Here is a 19,263-nt window from a genome sequence, read left to right as displayed (position 1 = left end):
TGACCCCTGAGTGTGTCCCACATGATGCTGAAAGTTATTCAATGAGTTATTGGCTGACTTTTCTACCTTATTTGTAAGGTTTCTTTTTTTTTTTTTTGACTTAATCTGCTTATATAAATTTATTGAAAGTGACTTTAAAATTTTTAAGTTATTTGCTTTTGTATTATGTATTGTGTGTCTGTCTGTCTGTCTATCTATCTACGTGTATGAATGTTTTACCTGAGGGTGTGTGTGTGTGTGTGTGTTATATACCATGTGTGTTCCTAGTTCTTGGAATGTGCAGAAGACATCAGATCTGAGTCTGGAGTTGCAGAAGAGCTGTGTGGGTGCTGGGCGCAGAGCCTGGGTCCTCTGTGAGAGCAGTAAGCGCTCCTAGGTTACTGAGCTTGTGCGTGCCAGGCAGGCACTCTAGCAAACGAGCATAGCCCAGGCCAGCTCCCTTCCATTCCTAAGCTACCCGAGAACAACAGTAAGTAAAGAATCATTTTCAAGGGCATGCACAGTATCACATAACATAAGAACAGGTGTGGTGGTGTGTGTCTGTGACCCCCATGCTTGGGAGGTAGAGGCAGAGGAAGAGACTGAAGGAGGTCAAGGCCAGCTGGGCAATGGGAGGCCTTTTTTAAGAAAACCTATGGTTTCTTAATGGATCTGGAAATCTTTATTTTTAGCAGTGCTAAAGGGACACTACTGTAAGAACAAACGAGAGTGTTCATTTGAATAATTAATGTGCTTTTGGTTCCATTGTTTAGATCATTTTCCTGTTTGCTAAGTGTATAGCACATGATGGTGAAAGTCAGGAAGAGGGGAAATACTTTGAAGTCTCACTTTCTAGCTAAGGGTCTGTGTTTCTAAGACTCGCCACCTCTGTGGTCACTAACTCAATGTGTAGACGTTAAAATGTGTAGAAATTCCACCTTGCTTTAGAGCTTTACTGAGCACACTGGGGTATTTCCTTTTGTGTCTCTAGGGTATACCAACTTTCTAAAGTAGAGTTCATTTACTCAGGTATTGTCATGGTGTGCAAGCTGATTGTATTGATACCACCAGTGGATTCCTTGTGAAGAAATGATTTTATCTCATAGGTATTTGTGTTACTGATACGTTCTGAGTGTAAGAACACAGCACTGTGAGCGTAACTGTGTGCTGTCTGCAATTTGAGCACATAAAGCTGGTATTCAGCTGTGATCAATTCTGTTTCTGATGTATTGCTAATACTCATGTTAGTCTTGTTTATTTATGTGAGTCATCTCCAGTAATAAACAATACTTCAGGGTCTCAGTGTACATTTCTGCCAAAAGATAAAATCTCTAATGTTCCTCACACACTAAGCTCTGAGTTTTTGCCAGGTAAGTTTTTGCTCCTGCCTTTTAGCAGAAGGTCTTTGCATTTGGTGACAGTTGAAGTAGAAAAACATTGAGCTTTGAGTATGGTGGCTTGTACCTGTAATCTCTACACTTGGGAGTGAAGGCCTGACATTAACTGGGTCAGCCCCTCTCCTGGTATGTATGTGTGTGTGTAGCTCTAAGTCTGCTTAGCATGGTAGTTCTTATCTGTAATCTCAGTATTGAAGAAGCTGAGGCAGGGTTATTACCTTGAGTTCAAGACCAATTTGCAGTTCTTAGCTGATGAAAGAGAATGTATCCCAAACATGTAAAAAAGAGAGAGAAAGAGAAAAGAAGGACAATGTAACTGTAAAGTTGTAATTTACATTGGGTTCCAGGTAAATGTGGTCATGTGTATGTGTGCAGCAGTGCCTCATTATTCGTACTGTATTTTTAAAACTCCTTCTTTTTATTATTGAATAGCCTAGTTGGAAAACTAATATTGTGTGTCAACTCTCATTATTAAACATTATTACTATTAAACTTTACTGTTTTAACCATCAGAGTGTTTCAGAGAGACTAGGGATTTATTGGAAAGTAGAGGTGTAAGGACACATGCTCTTATACATAATGATCATATTAATATTTTGGTGAGTGGATTTATTTTAAATGTTTTATACTTTAATATATAGATATACTTGCTCAATGACCTGACTTTACTGTACTACTGTGTATGAATGCTGTCTCATTTTACTGCACACATGTTTTATGGAAACAGATATCTTCATGGTTATTTATGTTTCAGATTGCTAAGAAGCCTCGGACACCAACTTCGGGTCCAGTGATCACGAAGCTGATTTTTGCAAAACCAATAAATAGCAAAGCAGTTACGGGACAGACAACTCAAGCATCTCCACCCGTCGTCACAGGTTATCTGTCCTTATAGTTTGTCAGCCTTGTGTGTGTGTGTGTCTGTCCTAGATTTAGAAAAGGTTCTCTGTCACTTTAAAATGTTTTAGCATGGGCTGGAGAGATGGCTCAGTGGTTAAGAGCACTGACTGCTCTTCTGAAGGTCCTGAGTTCAATTCCCAGCAACCACATGGGGCTCACAACCATCTGTAATGGGATGCCCTCTGGTGTGTCTGAAGACAGCTACAGCGTACTTACATATAATAAATAAATAAATCTTTAAAAAAATGTTTTAGAATAATTATAGCTTATTTGTTTGGAGTTTTGTACTCTTTTTTTTTTTAATTGAAATCTTTTTTTATTCACTATATTTTGATCGTGGTTCCCCAGTTCCTCTCCAGCTCCTCCGCTCAGCTCCTCTCAGATCCTCTCCCCACAACTCCAGTCTTCTTTCTCTCTCTTAGAAAACAAATAGGCTAACCAGGACAAAGAGTAAGACAGCAAAGAGAAAGCAGAAGAAACACACAGATTCATACACAGAAAAAACAAAACCTATAAAAGCACAAAAAAGTGGGGCTGGAGAGATGGCTGAGTGGTTAAGAGCACTGACTGCTCTTTCAGAGGTCCTGAGTTCAATTCCCAGCAACCACATGGTGGCTCACAACTATCTGTAACAGGATCTGATCTGTTTTTCTGGTGTGTCTGAAGACAGTGGCAGTGTAAATAAATAATTCTTAAAAAACACACACACAAAATAGTTAATCATAGCCCAGTTTCTCTGGCTTCACATGAAATTCTTTATGAATGGGAAATTGTCATGTTATCAAATACTTGTTATCAAAATATAACAGAATTTAAGCTTTAGTATGTCTACCAGCACTCCCCTTAATGCTACCCAGTTCCTTTTTGTTATATACTTTAAAATGTATCATTACAGGTAACTGTATCAATTCAGATATGTAGATTTCAAATGCTCTGTTAGGATTGTAGTAGTTCAGTAGAAAGGTTGTGCCTCAGGCCTTGATATCAGTTTACATTAATAAAAAACAACAACAAGATCCCCAGCTGTGCAGCTCTCCCTGACTGTCGTGGACTACTGTCATGGGTGCTGTTGTTCAGTCCTTGGGTCATTTATGGCATTTTGCAAGTTAGTCCTGGTGTTGCCTTGTAATTGCAGACAAAATGCTCAATATCTGTTCTGTCTCTAGAATTGTGTGCACTAAGTTTAGTTTGCAGAGGGGGTGAGAGTCAGGATCTTGCTCTGTAGCCCTGACTAGCCGGTGCCCATTCTGTAGCCCAGGCTGGCTTTTGACTTTACAGTGGTCTGCTGATACAGCCTCCCTAGTGCAGTGGGTGCTTTTCCAGAATGTCTTAAGATGGATTTACCAAGGTATACCTCATTTCTCTAAAGGACAGATTTGATCTTGTCACACCCTTGCTTAAAATATTCTTTGCTTGATTCATTTCTTGGCTTGGACCTGTCAGTATTAAGTTTACAGAGAAGAAGGAAAGACCTGACCTCCAGGGGGTCGTCATCTGACTTCTACACGCACCTGGCCTGTGAACAGCCGGACTGAGAACACACTAAATGACGAGAGAGTAAAAATAAGAGGAAAATCGAGCAGATTCCCTAGAAAACAAAAGCAACAACAAACCCCTGGATTCCAAGTGTGTCATGAAATATCCCAATGCAAACTGAGTGTAAGCTCTGATGTGCCTTCGAGGATTTGTGGGGCTCACAGGGCAACTTGAGGCAGTCTCCTCTCTCCCACCACGTGGGGTTTGGGGTCGTTGCCTCAGGCCTGGTGCAGGCACCTTTACCCACAGAACTATCTCAGCAGCCTTAATAGACCTTAGGAAGAAGTAACGCAATTACAGATGGAGCCCAGCGAGGGATCCAGGAGACCTAGTCATTAAATGGAATCACTTTCCACTGAGGGAGAAGGGAAAGCCTCAAGCATGTGACACCATCATACTCCAAGCTGACATTAAATATTGTAAATAATAGTCCTTAATATAAGGCTTGTAGACTGGGCCATAATTTGGTGATAAAGCACTTGCCTAGAGTGTTAGACCCTAGGTTTACTCTACAGTAACCTAGGCCTCTACCCCAAAACAGTGAAATCTGCGAACAGGAACATCGCCTGGCACCAATTCCTAATTCCCACCCTGGGGCACTGACCATGTGGCCATCTTGCCCAGTTCCTGAGTTTAGGGTGCTCCATACCTCACAGCCCCTCAGCTGGCCCACTGGGTAGCTCACAGGGTCGCAGCTCCTATAAGGGGCTTCTGCTTTCACTTTAGTCCTCCCCTGAGTGCCAAAGGGATGATCTCCAGTTGGTCTAAAGGCCGGAAGGCCCCCTCAGCAGCCTCGTTTCCCAGGGAAGCCCAGCTCACAGTGGCCGGCCGCCGTTGCTGTGGTAAGGAACAGTAGTAGCACAGTAGATGGGAGGCCTTGTAACATAGAAAGCCTGAAGGAAGGACGTCTGCTTTTAGTTTTCTTCCATATTTAGAATTTGCTTTAAAATGTAAATGCTTATTGTGTTGGCGTGTGGAAATCAAGGGCAACTTTGAGAATTTGTTTGCTTCCTTTCTCGGGTCATCAGGTGTGTGTGGGAGGCACTTTCCCCTGAGGAGCCATCCTGCCAGTTCTTTGCTTCAGAGTTCATTTTAAGTGCCCCCCCCCCAAGTATTAATTATCTTCAATAATTGAGATTGTCTGTAAGAGTTTGGAGAGGTGGCTCGGTGGGTAAGAGTGCAGCTTGGCTCCAGCAGCCACATATGGCGGCTCACATTAGGCCCTAACTCCCACCCTCCTGGGCCCCAGGGCACTGCACTCACTTGCACAAACCCATTCTTAGACATACACAAGGCTGGAGGTGTAACCCTTTGACAGCAAACCTGTGAACACATACACATGTGCATATAGTTTTTACTTTGTAAGGAAATTCACTTAATGAAATTTGATTACATCTTCAGTCAGCTTGAACAATCATTAGGTCGTGACCAATCTCATTTCATAAGCCCTCATCCCTCCATCTGAGTATTGTTATACAGCAATTTCTGATAGAAAGTATTTCCCTGTAAACATTTCAGCCTTAATCTATACCATAAATAAGTATATTTTCACAAACAACCATTAGAGTGTCAGTAACCACAATAACTAGTGACTTTCATGGTAGTTCCTAAATAGTATAAAACAGCACTGTCAATCACAGTTTAACTGAAGTAATTTGAATGTTAGTATTTTGAAATACTTAAAGTAATAGTGTTTTTATTATTGACTATGCTGTTTTCAATTTTTAAAAAGATTTTATTTGTTTTATATATATGAGTACACTGTAGGTGTCTTCAGACACTCCAGAAGAGGGCATCAGATCCCATTACAGATGGTTGTGAGCCACCATGTGGTTGCTGGGAATTGAACTCAGGACCTCTGGAAGAGCAGTCAGTGCTCTTAACCACTGAGCCATCCCCCAACTCCGGAAAGAAACATTTAAAAATTACTTTAAAATAGTTTTTAAATGTTTAAAATGGGGCTGGTGAGATGGCTCAGTGGGTAAGAGCACCCGACTGCTCTTCCGAAGGTCCAGAGTTCAAATCCCAGCAACCACATGGTGGCTCACAACCATCCGCAACGAGATCTGGCGCCCTCTTCTGGAGTGTCTGAAGACAGCTACAGTGTACTTACATATAATAAATAAATAAATCTTAAAAAAAAAAAATGTTTAAAATGACATTGATTGTTTGTGTACGGTCACTTGTTTGGGTCAGAGGCCAGCAGAGGGCATCAGATCCCTAGAGGTGAAGTATAAAGAGCTGCAGCCTCCTGATGTGGGTATTGAGAGCCGACTCTGGTTTTCTGGAAGAACAGCATGTGATCTTAACCACTGAGCCACCTCTCTGGCCTCAGTAGCTGTTTCGTACGGGTCTGTGTGATTTTTGGTTTTGTTTTTTGAGTTAAGTTTTACATATTCCTGGCTGGTTCCTCTGTTGCTGAGAAAGTCCTTGGATCCTCAGGTGTCCTGTCTTGCCTGGCTTATGAGGTTCTCATGGCTCCCTGCATGCGAGGCAAGCACTCTGCCAACCAAGCTGCCCTCCCTGCAGAACTGTTGGTTTTAATTTTGCTCTACATGATTTAAGTTCAAATAGGAAGATAGCTGTTGTAAGTGTAAGAGTACAGAGACAAAGGAAACTTGGGGACCAAGTCCTGAGTTGTTCCAAGTGCTCGCTCTCTCTCTCTCTCTCTCTCTCTCTCTCTCTCTCTCTGTCTGTCTGTCATTGATATAGCTTAACTATGGTTCAGGGGGCACTGCTAGGTAATCTAGTATTAGGTATTATTAAGAAGTTTTGTTTTGTGGTCCCTATTGTTCATTGGGGTCTCACTTGTGTCTCTAAAGTCATATATTGATATATATGAAACTAAAATCCTTATATAGAGAGATCATCACTGTGTGAAATTTTTTTTGACTATTACTAAAACTCATCAGCTGACGGGTTCCCTCTCATTTGCAGGTAGGGTTCTTTCACAGTCTACTCCTGGAACTCCATCAAAGACCATAACAATATCAGAAAGTGGTGTTATTGGATCAACTTTAAATTCAACAACACAGACACCAAATAAGATAGCCATCTCACCTTTGAAGTCGCCAAATAAGGTAAAAAAAGAAAATGAGCCCCAAATGCCAAATATTGTGATTGATTCTTTTATTGTCTTACAAGTAACTTCTTCAAGTACTTTAGTTTTCATATATTCCTAAGCAGTTATTAATAGGTACTTGGTGAATATAGGATTCATTTACTAATCAGAATATTTTTTTTCTTTTTTGCTTGTTGGTTTGTTTAGGACTGAGTCTACTGTGTAACCTTGGGTGGCCTAGGACCTAAAATCCTCCTGCCTCTACCTCCCCAGTGTGGTTTCTAGGCAGGATGATCCAGGACTCCCAGCCTTGTTTATTAGTTTGTTTGGTACTGGGGTTTTGACAAGTGCTCTACCACTGACCTCTGCTCTCAACCACAAGCAAGGAGTTTTGCCTAGTGAAGATTTTACTTCAAACACTTGGCAACAGAGTGATCATTGGTGGCTTTTATGGCCTGTATGAATATAAATACAAGTTTTTAGTGAAGGATATATATGATGTAGTTAGTTACTCTTCAGCTAGTATTTAGCAAAATTACTATTTGGCTAATAATAAACAGATGTCGTGAGTTTATAGTGTAACATTGCTAAAGTAACTATGTATGGCAATGCCAGCTCCCGCTGGGTAACACTGAGGACTGGGAAAGGACTCAGGCGTGCTAAGCACACTCTCAGTGTAAACGAGGCGAGTGAGACTCACAAGCATCATTATGCCAACGTAGAAAAACATACAAAGCAGGTATATTATAAAGGTCACATCTTTCCTTTTCTGTTAGATGCCACCCTGTGTGTCTGGAAATACACCATCTCGTTGTCAGCTTCCTCCTTGATTTGTAGCTATTCATAAGTAAAGCCACATTGAACGTTTGCTCTCTATAATATATAAATATGATATCATACAGCTAATTAAAGTCGGCATCCAGATACAAAGTGGTATGTTCACATAGATGGTGTTTTCTATAACTGAGTGGACTCAGCTTCTTGTCTCATGCTTTTCACACGTGGGGCTGAATCCTAGAAGGATAAGGTTTTCATCTCCAGGAGTCCAATGCGAACATTAGATGGAAGCATTAGGAGCTCTTTGCAGAGTTTCAGTTATTACAGGTAGACTGGAACCTGTGTGTGTGCGTGTGTGTGTGTGTGTGTGTGTGTGCTTGCTACTAAGATTTATACAGAGAAGGCTATTCTTTTGTTTTGCTTTGCTCTGTCTTCAGAGTCTTTCTATAGAGCCTATGCTGGCCTCAAACTCCAGGCCATCTCCCAGCCAGCTCTCTAGCTTACCCTGACTAATCCTGGCATGATGTCCTACCATGTGGCTAGATCTGCCTCTTTCTGCTCTGCCCTGGTCCCCCTGTTCACTTCTGTGTCTGCTGGTGAGCCTCTTGGGTCCCATTTCTTCTCCTAGCATCTCTCCCTATGTAGGCTTGGTGACAACCTTGGTTTGTAACACTTCTGACAGTCCTCACTCTAATGTCATGGCTTCCATTGTAGAACATCAGAATGTTTGCTTTCTCGGCCCATTTGACCTGCAGTTGTCACTCCCTGGAGGACAGATTTCTTTTATTGCATTTTCTGAATAATCATGAATTTCATAGGTATTTATTAGACATGCAAGCAAACACTGAAGTCATGAAGGGATGTCTTTTTATTTCTCTTAGCTTTAGGTTTTACCAATTATATCCTCGTTTTTTTCTTGCTTCCAGTGTATGTACCTTTTGATGGGAAATGATAGTGTTTCTTTTTAGAAATGTTCATTATGGTATATTTCAGTTTCTTAAGCCCAGTATCTTAATGTGCAAAACTAATTAATTCAAAAGGCAGAGAGTGATTACGTGGAAGTTCCAATGAGTATGTAAAAGCCCTGATAATACTCAGCTTCTACTTTGGTAGCCCCAAAAATAGTATTCTCATAACTTAAAAAGGAAAAAATTTCCTTAAGATTCCATGTATTAGCACAGTGATAAGTACCCACTCCTGATACTTGTTCAATTCTGTGGATCTGAGTTAATGCCCAGTCAGATGAAATAAGGGATTAAGATGAGTATGAAAACTTATCACAGACCACTCATTAACATTAATATGTGCTGAGAGACCAAACCTTTTGGGTTCAGACTCCATCTTAGAGAACCTGATCTAAGGTTGAACTCAAATTAGCTAAGAGGCTGGTACCTAGCACCAGTTTCCAGGTTACCTCCCAACAAATCTGCACCCTCAGGTTACAAGCCCGCCCCTGACACTTCACTTCCTAACAACCACCAATCAGGAGGAAAGCAGAAGTCAAGTTTATGGTTTGGCTCTAGCACCAGCCAATTTTTTTCTTAAAGATTTATTTATTTATTATATGCAAGTACACTGTACACTGTAACTGTCTTCAGACACCCCAGAAGAGGCCATCAGATCTCATTACAGATGGTTGTGAGCCACCATGTGGCTTCTAGGATTTGAACTCAGGTCCTTCGGAAGAGCAGTCAGCGCTCTTAACTGCTAAGCCATTTCTCCAGCCCTTAGCCAATTATGTTAAAGGCCATAATGACACCCCACCCCACCCTAGTCCGACGTGTGTCAGGCTAGATACCTAATTCTTGCCTTTATAAATGCTTGCCTGAAACTAGGCTCAGGAGTCCACCTTTGTTCTGTGTCAGGGTTGGCAGGGGAGCCCAAGCTTGGGCTTGAATAAAGAGACCCTAATGGGATTGCATTGAATCGGCTCCTTGGTGATCTTTTGGGATTCACGAACATTTCCTGACACAACATATACAATACCACAAAATAGTGACCACAGTGGAACATTGGAATTAAGGTTTACTTATTACAAGGTAGCTGGCCATATGGCCGGTACGTGTTGTTGCTCCTGCTCCTGGACTGGGGATGTAGCTCGCTGATCCAGTGCTTGCCCAGCTCACAGGAAGCCCCTCCTTCTGTTCAGTCTGTAGCAGTGCACACCCCTGTAACCTCAGCTCCTGGGGAGGCAGAGGCTCGTGGCCACAAGTTCAAGGTCACCCGAGTCTCAGGTAAACATTAGCTTGAGATTCATGTCTTAAGAGAAAGATATGTGTGTGTTTGTGTGCCGTTAGCATTCCTTGTTCCCAGTGTAGAAATTAATTTGGTGTTGGGAATTGAACCAAAGGTATCACATGTTCTGAGCCTGTGTTTTGTCACCGAGCTGTATTAATCCAGCTTCATGTAATCAGTGGTTTATAGTTTTTATTGTAGAACTCTTTCACTTTTCTGGTGAAGTATATGCCTCAGTATTGTGGGGTTTGGTTTTGTGTGTTTGTGTTGGTGACTGTTGTGTGATGGCTTTCCTGATGTCTGTCTCAGATAGTTCTCTGCTGTTGCTCTCCAGCAGGACTGTGGCTTTTAACTGTTGATTGTGTGTCTTGACACTTGAGGACTTTGTTGTTTACCATTAGCTTTTCTGCATATCATCTACCTATAGTAACAATCTGACTTCTGCATTTCCAGTACGAATAGTGTGTCTTTTTCTTCCCTGGTTGGTCTGTGTAAGACTTGTAGCACTTTTATTGAGTAAAAGTAGTGAAAATAATCATTTTTTTCTTGAGATTTTTATAAAGTTCTTCCTCATGAGTAGAATGCTAGCTGTTGGATTTTTGGATATGATCTCACATGATTGAATATGTTCCTTCTGTGTGTAATATGGTCTCATATGATTATGTTCCTTCCATGTGTAATTTCTTGAGAGCTTTATCACAAATGGTTACTAAGTTTCATAAAACTCTTTTTGTATCTGTTGAGGTGCGCATGTGGTTGGCTGCAATCTACTTGCTGATGAACATGTCGCTCTTTGTGCCTTACTTTGTAGTCCAGCTTGTCTTGGAGCGTTGTGTAGCCGGGGTTAGCTCCCAGCTTACAACAGACAGTTCTCTTCTCTCAGCCCCTGTACTCTAACGGTGCTTCTAAGGTGTTTGTTTGCTTTTGGTGTCAGAATAATATTTGTTTTCTTATTTGCTTTTGGTGTCAGAATAATATTGGCCACATAGGATAAGTTTCGAATAATTCTTTTGTAGTTTTTGTACTAATTTAACCAAAATTGGTGTGTGTTGCAAATGTTTTAGTTGAAAGTTTTGCGTGGAAACTCTCTGGTCTTTGATGGGAGGAGCAAAGAAAGGAGTTGATGCTGATGGGGAAGCTGACTCAGCCTAAGGCTTGGTAGTGGTCTTTCCGCTCACAGGACGGTACCTGTGTTCAGGGTCCTGTGTTTCTTACCAGTTGTTTTTGTTGTGTTGTATAGTTGTCTATAATAACTCCTGATGGTCCCTTGCGTCCCTGTGATGGTGGTTGCAGTCCCCCCTTTTACCTGGCTGGCCTCATCCTTACTGTAGTAGCCAGAATAACCTGGAGTCCTCCTGCCTTGGCCTCCCAGATGTTAGGGTGTGTGTCTGCACATCACACCTGCCTGTGAGTCCAGAGTTGCTTCTGTTCTCCTGTCATATGGGTCCTGGGACTTGAGCTCAGTCTGCCAGGCTTTGGGAAGGTCACCTTGCCCACTTGTCTTCAGGGTCACTCTGTAGACCAGGTTAGCCTGGAACTCCTTTCAAGTGTTGGAGTTACAGGCCTGAGGCACAGCGCCCAGAAGTGTTTGTGCATTTTGTTTTTTCTTTTGAGACAGGGTCTCTCTGTTATGTAGCTCTGGTTATCCTACAGCTTGCTATGTAGGATATGTGTTGATGTTCCTGCCCCTGCCTCCTGGGTGCCCGGATCAAAGGCATGTGCCGACACACCCAGGTGTCTGCATTTTTGTCTCTGATTTTATTTGAGTCTTATCTTTTCTTACTCTACCTAAGCATTTATCAAATGCTTTTTTTTTTTTTAAAGAAAAACCAGCTCTTTTTTTTTTTTATTAACTTTTGTAGCTTTTAGTCTCTTGCATTTATTTTTGTTGTGATCTTTGTTATTTCTTTCTCCTAACCTAGGATCTGGTTTGTTCTGAGTTTCTAGTTCCTTAAAATGTAACATAAGTTGTGTGTTTGAAATCTTTCGAGGTTTTTAATGTGATATATTTCCATTTTCATTGTTTCAAGGAATTTAAAGTATTTTCCTCTTGGTTTCTATAATCTGTTATTTCAGAACAACTAGGCTGATGTGGTGGTGCACACCTGTATATAATCCCTATATTTAAGAGGCTGAGGCAGGAGGATAGAGAAGTTCAAGGCCAGCCTGGACTAAGTAAGTAGTAAGACTGTCTCAAAAAGTAAAATAAAAGAAAGAGAATATGTTTTAAATTTTTTATGTATTTGTATAGTTTCCAAAGTTTTATTTTCTTACAGATTTTTAGTTTTGTTGCATTGAGGTTGGAAAAGACTCTAGGTGTGACCTCAGGTTTACATTTTGTTGAGCTGTATTTTCAGGACTACATGGTTTGTCTTAGAAAATGTTGTACATGGTATTGAGAAAAGCATGTAATTTACAAGTCTGGGGGAAGTGTGTTGGTGTCTGTTAGCTCCTTTGATCTAGGGTGCAGCATAACCGATGCTTCTCTGGGATTTCTGTCTGATGCTGTGTGTGTTCTGGCAGTCCGGTGTGTGGTCCCTCACTGCGCTGCACTGCACTGCAGTCTGCCTCTTCCTGCTTTGACACCAGATTACTATATATTGATTTTTGTTTTCTTTTTGTTAAATTAACACTTCATCCTTTGACTCCTTGATCTTTTTTTTTTTTTTTTTTTTTTTGGTTTTTCAAGACAGGGTTTCTCTGTATAGCCCTGGCTGTCCTGGAACTCACTTTGTAGACCAGGCTGGCCTCAAACTCAGAAATCCGCCTGCCTCTGCCTCCGGAGTGATGGGATTAAAGGCGTGCGCCACCATGCCCGGCTGATTCCTTGATCTTAAGACAGTGGTCTTCCCTGTTTCTCTTTACCGTTTTTTTGAATTGAAATCTATTTTACTTAATATAAATAAGGCTACTCCTGTTTCTTTTGGGTTGTTTGCTTAGAATATCACCTTCTTCCCCTTTGTGTTCTCCTGTGTTAGAAGTGAAGTGAGTTTCTTCTGAGCAGCTTGCAGCTGGGCCTTGTTTTTTTTCATCCAGTTAGTCATTTCAATAGGACAGTTCTGCATTTAAGGTTGGTGCACTTAGGGAACCTGTTTTGTTGTTCTCTCACTGCTTGCTTGTTTCTCACTCTCTTACTCTCTTCCTTTTTAGGTATTTTATTCTAGCAATGTGTTTTGATTCCTTATTTTGGTCTCTATTGAAGAGTATTGCTTTGTGGTTACCATTAGGCCTACAGTAAAACTTGTTTTGATTATAACAAACTGTTTTGAAATGATGTCAGCTTAAGCATATGGAAAGTCATAAAAAGGAAAAGTTTGTAACTATACTGTTAAAAACTGTTCCTGGCATGGTGGTGCATGTCTTTAATCCTGTACTCTGGAGACAGAGGCAGGCAGAGCTCGGTGAGTATGAGGCCAGCCTGGTCTATATCATGAGTTTAAGGCCCGCCAGAGCAGCTCCGTTGTGAAACCTTGCCTCAAAATGAATAAATCTTTATCACTGGGGCCAGGACAATGGCCAAGCAGGGAAAGTCTTTGGTTTGATCCTCAGGACCCACCTGGGAGAAAGAGAGAACTGGCTTCTTCCCCAGGTTGTCCTCTGACCTCCATACACATGATGGTGTGTGCATGTATGTGCATGTGTGTTTATATCACACAAGTCAATAGCTGAATGAAAAACAATGTATCCTCGTACCTGGAGACTGAGAGAGGGATTGCCACACAATTAAGACCAGTTAACGAGGGCTACAGACAGTGTAAGACTGGTCTGCAAAACAAAGAAGGTATGGAGGTGTTATAGAAGAATTCCATGGCTAGAAATATACTTAACATTTCTCTCTCTCTCCCTTCTTCCCTCCCTCCCTCCATCTCTCCTCTCTCTGACCCTCTCTCTTCCCCTTTCTCTCCCTCCCTCTCCCCATCTGCGCCACCTCCCCACCCCTGCGTGTGTGTGTGTGTGTGTGTGTGTGTGTGTGTGTACTTGAGACAGTCTCATTTGATTTCTCTGTCCTGGAACTTGCTTTGTAGACCATGTTGGCCTTGAATTCATGGAGATCCCCTGCTTTTGCCTCCTGAGTTCTAGAATTAAGTGCAATGGCACAATAAACATTTTTAAAGGCTAAAGAATTTAAATGCAGGTTTATAGAGGAAAAGATTTGTGTTTGTGTTTCAAAGAATACAATGGATAATCGGTTCATTATCAACCTTACAATGCTCTGAGGTAGGAAGAACCGCCTTCAGAACCAGTCTGGGCCAGCAGGGAGACCTTTGTTAGAGAAGGGAGGGAGGAAGATGGCTTCTATGTTTAATTGAATGCACTTTAAAAAATGATAGCCATTTATATTTACATATGTGAGTGAGTACACTGTAGCTGTCTTCAGACACACCAGAAGAGGGCATTGGATCCCATTACAGATGGTTGTGAGCCACCATGTGATTGCTGGGAATTGAACTCAAGACCTCTGCAAGAGCAGTTTGTGTTCTCAACACTGAGCCATCTCTCCAGCCCCGCCATTTATTTTTAAATGCTACTAGTAGACTAGAAAATGGCTTTAGGCTATAATCTATAATTGGCTTCCAGACTTCCAGTGGGCTGAGAGAGAAAGACACAGGGAAGGCATGTAGTATAGAAAGGCTTCTTCATAGGAATTTGCATCAGTCACTTTACTAGGTGAAGTCATACAGGTCTATGACTTCATTTTACTCCAAGGGAAATGAAGATACAGCTGACTTTATGCTTAGGAAGTAGAAGAAAACACAGATATTTAGTAAAACCACCGATGGTCTTTGATATAATTATAGTTTTTACATGAAAGTGCTACATTCACGTGTTAATTGTCATTTATTAAGCAGAGGGCTGGGAGCTTACACACTGATAAGGGACTCCTGTCGTAGGAAACTATTATGCTGTAGTTGTCAGTGGCTACCTGGTCTGCGGTTTTGTGTGTGCTCTCCCGACACTATGGGAACGAATGATGAGCTTGCAGTTGGTGGTTGACACAACTGAATGCAAGCAAAATGCTAAGTACTGAAGTCACGTACTGTGCTGTGGCATACATGACATGACGCAAGAGTACAGGGAGAAGAGAGAGAGCCCTATCATAAGTAAGAGCCGTATCGTAACTTAGTGTTGGTGGCTGGTTTGCCACTAGTGTATTGCAGTTGGCTTGTTTATGCGCCCTAACAATGGCCATGCTGTAAATTAAAATGTTATTTATGAACTCATTTTCTTTATTTTGTTTTGTTTTTGATACTTTGCCTGCATTTATGTTTGTGTGTGCCCAGTGCCCTCAGAGGTCAGAAGAGGGGGTTGCATCCTGTGCTGCTTGGTGTTTGTCCCTGACATAAACTCAGACAGATATGGGAAGAAGGGCTCTAAAGTAAGAAACGCCTCCATAAAATTGGCATGTAGGCAAGTCTGTAAGGATTTTTCTCTTTTCTTTTTTTCTTTTTGAGACAAGGTGTTTTTATATAGCTCTGTCTGTCTTGGAACTCACTCTGTAGACCAGGCTATCAGGGATCTTCCTGTAGGGCACCATGCCTGGCTGTAAGGCATTTTCTTGATTAGTGATTGACATGGGAGGACCTAGCTTTTTTGGGGCGGTGCCACTCTTGAGTGGATTTAAGAAAGCAGGCTGACATTATCCGAGAAGACTCCTCTTGCAACAGACGGTAACAAATATGGAAACTGACAGACAGACAGTATGCAGAGTGAGTGTGCTTGGAGTACTTAGTTCTAAATGGGATGTCTCCATGAAATCTCCTCCCCTCAGGGCTCAGCGAACCCTGCAGAAAAGGAGGGGGAAAGATTGTAAGAGGAAGAGGGGATGCTTCACAAACACGTGGCAGGAAGTGGGCCAAGCAGGACAGACAGCAAAGCTGAACATTAACACAGAGCTTGATGAATGGCCCCTAAGGCAGTTGCTTATGCTCTGAAGCCCCTGCATTACTGCAGGATGGTAACGATGTCATTGGAAGGACTGAGAGCAGACCAGTAAGAGCAGGCTGCAGCTCTGGCTTCCATTGAGTCTGTTCTCTGGATTTGCATATTATTGGTGTTTAATTTTTACTACAGTGTATTTAGTGTGTGCATACTTGTGTTTCTGTTGGAGTATGATGGAAATCACAGAACTGTTTGCTGGGAGCCTCACCTATGGGCAGCAAGCCTTTGCTCATTGAACTGCATCCCTAGACCTGAGACAAAGATTATCAAACAAAAATGTTAAAACTGAGATTAAGAACGCAGCAGTTGCTGTTTTGGACAAAATAAAAGAATTCTGTTTTGAGGCTACATTCTTAACCCAATTAAGATTGTTTACGAGATCACATAAGACAAGAATATAATGTCCTTATTCCAAAATATTTTGAGGTATTGCCAAGTTTGTTAAAAGCTTTCATGGGATGTAAGCAATAATGTAAAAGATAAGACGAGGTTGTGAATGATCATCTGTGACACAGACATTGGAGGAGGAATTGTTAAGACTAGAATCTAAAAACTTTGCTACTCAGACGATAGCATTTATATAATTTTCTAGATTGGGATATACCTTTTATCTGCTGCCATTAAAGCCTCTTTGATCTGGGAAAAAAAAAAGAACACAGCAGTTTAGGTTCAGTTTCAGAACAAGAGCTCTCTCTTCCCTTCTTGCCTCCCTCTTTGCTTCCTTCCTTCCTTCCTTCCCTTTCTAGAATTTCCTGTCTATAGACCCACATATAAGAAAATCCAGCCAGGCGTGGTGGCGTGTGCCTTTAATCCCAGCACTCGGGAGGCAGAGGCAGGCGGATTTCTGAGTTCGAGGCCAGCCTGGTCTACAAAGTAAGTTCCAGGACAGCCAGGACTATACAGAGAAACCCTGTCTCAAAAAACCAAAAAAAAAAGGAAAAAAAAAAAAAAGAAAATCCCACAGTAAAATTCTTTTTTTTTGGGACAGGGTTTCTCTGTGTACCCCTGGCTGATTCACCTGCCTCTGCCTTCTGAGTGCTGGGATTAAAGGCGTGCACCACCACTACCCAGGAAGATTGTCCTTTGATGTGTGTGCAAGTCCTGCCCTTGTGTGTGTCTGTGCGTTGTACATGTGCATGGATGGTGCCCACGGAGGCCAGGAGAGGGCCTCGGATCCCTGGGACTGGACCTACACACAGGAAGGCTGTGCAGGAGCAGCCGGTGCGTCCAGCCACCAAACTAAAGGGTTCTTTACTTCTCCCCACACGCATGTAAAACCTGTCTGCTTTGTTTTTGCAGTGCTGGGAATCAAGCCTAGGACCTCTTAAATGCTAAACTAGCTCTGTACTGCTAGCTCTCCCTCAAGTGCCTATGAGATAGGAAGAAAGTGTGAAGAGAAAATTAAATCCTTAGCCATTTGACAGTTGTCTTGTGTGACCCCCCCCCCCTCTCTCTCTCTTCCCCGAGACAGGGTTTCTCTGTATAGCTCTGGCTGGAACTCACTCTAGACCAGGCTGGCCTCGAACTCAGAAATCCGCCTGCCTCTGCCTCTGCCTCTGCCTCTGCCTTCCGAATACTGGGATTAAAGGCGTGCACCACCACGCCCGGTGTGAGTGCTTTCTCTAGACTAAGTAAGGGTATGCGTCATCTCTTATGAAATCATCTTTTACAAGTGGTTAACTACCTTTCCTTTCTTTTATTTATTTATCTATTGTTTTCAATAAAGTTTCAGGGTGTTACCTACAGCATCCAGTCCCAGCTTCCTCAGTGCTGAGGTGACCATGTGTCCACCACCATATCCAGCTCACCTTTGCTGTGCTGACTATGATATACATGAATCATTCATAAATTAGGGGCATCCCATGAACTCATTGCTTTCTGGCTGCTTCTGATGTTTCATTAGCTTCCTGCAAAGTCTCAGCATACTGTCTGGTGAAGAAAATTATTGAAGTGATTATTAAAATTTGACTCAGATTTCTTACACCCAGAATTGGTTACTCTCTAGACAACCAAAATTGGGGTAATTTTGAACTGTATTTGGCATCATGAATCAGGGTGGTGAGTATCACAGCATTTCAGAATAGACTACATTTGATAAGAGAGCAGGATGGTCTTTCTCTTTTATAATATATTCAATAAAAAACCACTGTAGTTTGTTTGATAAAGTAACATCTGTATTCCCTTTTTAATTCTGGGAGTCAAAAATGATACTTTTCTCATAGTTTCATGACAGCAACAACAAGGTGTGTGTGTGTGTTTTTAATTTATTTATTTATATTATGTATATGGGTACACTGTAGCCAAACAGATGGTTGTGAGCCTTCATGTGGTTGTTGGGAATTGAATTTTTAGGACTTCTGCTCGCTCCAGTCAACCTCACTGGCTCTAGTTGGCCCCGCTCTGGCCCAAAGATTTATTTATTATTATATTTAAGTATACTGTAGCTGTCTTTAGACTCACCAGAAGAGGGTGTCAGATCTCATTAAGGATGGTTGTGAGCCACCATGTGGTTGCTGGGATTTAACCTCAGGACCTTCAGAAGAGCAGTCAGTGCTCTTACCTGCTAAGCCATCTCACCAGCCCAAGGTGTGCATTTTTTTTTTTTTTTTAACTTTTGAGGTTATAATATAATTACAGAATTTCTCCCTTTCCTTTCCTCTCTCCAAACTTTCCCATATACCCTTCCGTGGTCTGCCTCAAATTGTGTGTGTGTGTGTGTGTGTGTGTGTGGTCTGTGGAAGCTAGAAGAGGGCATTAGATCCCCTGGAAACTGAGTTTGAGGTGGATGTGGGCTGCCTCACTTGGATGCTGGGAACCAAACCCTGGTTCTCTGGGAGAGCACTTACCCCTGAGCCATCATGTCTTCAGCTCCAGCTGAGTATTATTTTTCATTTCTTTCCAAGCACGTAATTGAGATTTAAGAGCACTCTCTCTTACCTATATGACTGTTGTACGTTAACAGATTAATTGTAGGCATGTTGTTTTGTGTTGTTTGACAGACAGTGAAATCGGCTGTGCAGACCATCACTGTGGGAGGAATGAGCACCTCACAGTTTAAGACCATCATCCCTCTGGCCACTGCTCCCAATGTCCAGCAGATTCAAGTGCCTGGAAGCAAGTTTCATTATGTCCGACTTGTTACTGCCACAACAGCCAGTAGCTCAGCCCAGCCAGTCAGTCAGAGCCCCAGTGTAAACACACAGCCTCTCCAGCAAGGTTTGTATCCATTTCTCTTTGAACAGTAGTGAATGCTTTTAACATCGTCAAAGACCATTGCTGCTGCTTCTTCTCAAGCTGGTGTCTCCTTAGACAGTATGGATGAGTAGTGGTTACAGAAGGCGGGAAGTAAGGCCAAGAGTTGTATGTAACCATTTACTCTCTGAGAAGCTAGTTGGGGTTAGCTCGCTCCAGGAGAGCCAGAGTTCGGTTTCCAGCATC

The 19,263-nt window shown here is 42.0% G+C and overlaps 1 protein-coding gene across 13 annotated transcripts in view; it reads left to right on the top strand.

Moving 5' to 3' along the window:
* Nucleotides 1-19,263, top strand: part of Lin54 (lin-54 DREAM MuvB core complex component) — a 59,883-nt gene that overhangs the window by 22,006 nt on the left and 18,614 nt on the right. For all 13 annotated transcript variants that reach the window (XM_021163112.2, XM_021163109.3, XM_021163108.3 and 10 more), the window contains 3 exons: nucleotides 2,131-2,254; nucleotides 6,750-6,892; nucleotides 18,825-19,041. In XM_021163112.2, the coding sequence (XP_021018771.1) occupies nucleotides 2,131-2,254; nucleotides 6,750-6,892; nucleotides 18,825-19,041 (484 nt within the window). The remainder of the gene's footprint in view (nucleotides 1-2,130; nucleotides 2,255-6,749; nucleotides 6,893-18,824; nucleotides 19,042-19,263) is intronic.

The sequence above is a fragment of the Mus caroli genome, unplaced genomic scaffold, assembly GCF_978045245.1.
Source record: "Mus caroli unplaced genomic scaffold, Mus_caroli_1 scaffold_4, whole genome shotgun sequence".
NCBI classification, from domain to species: domain Eukaryota; kingdom Metazoa; phylum Chordata; class Mammalia; order Rodentia; family Muridae; genus Mus; species Mus caroli.
The sequence above is the reverse complement of the archived record's forward strand: the minus strand, read 5'-3'. Positions and strand labels throughout refer to the sequence as shown.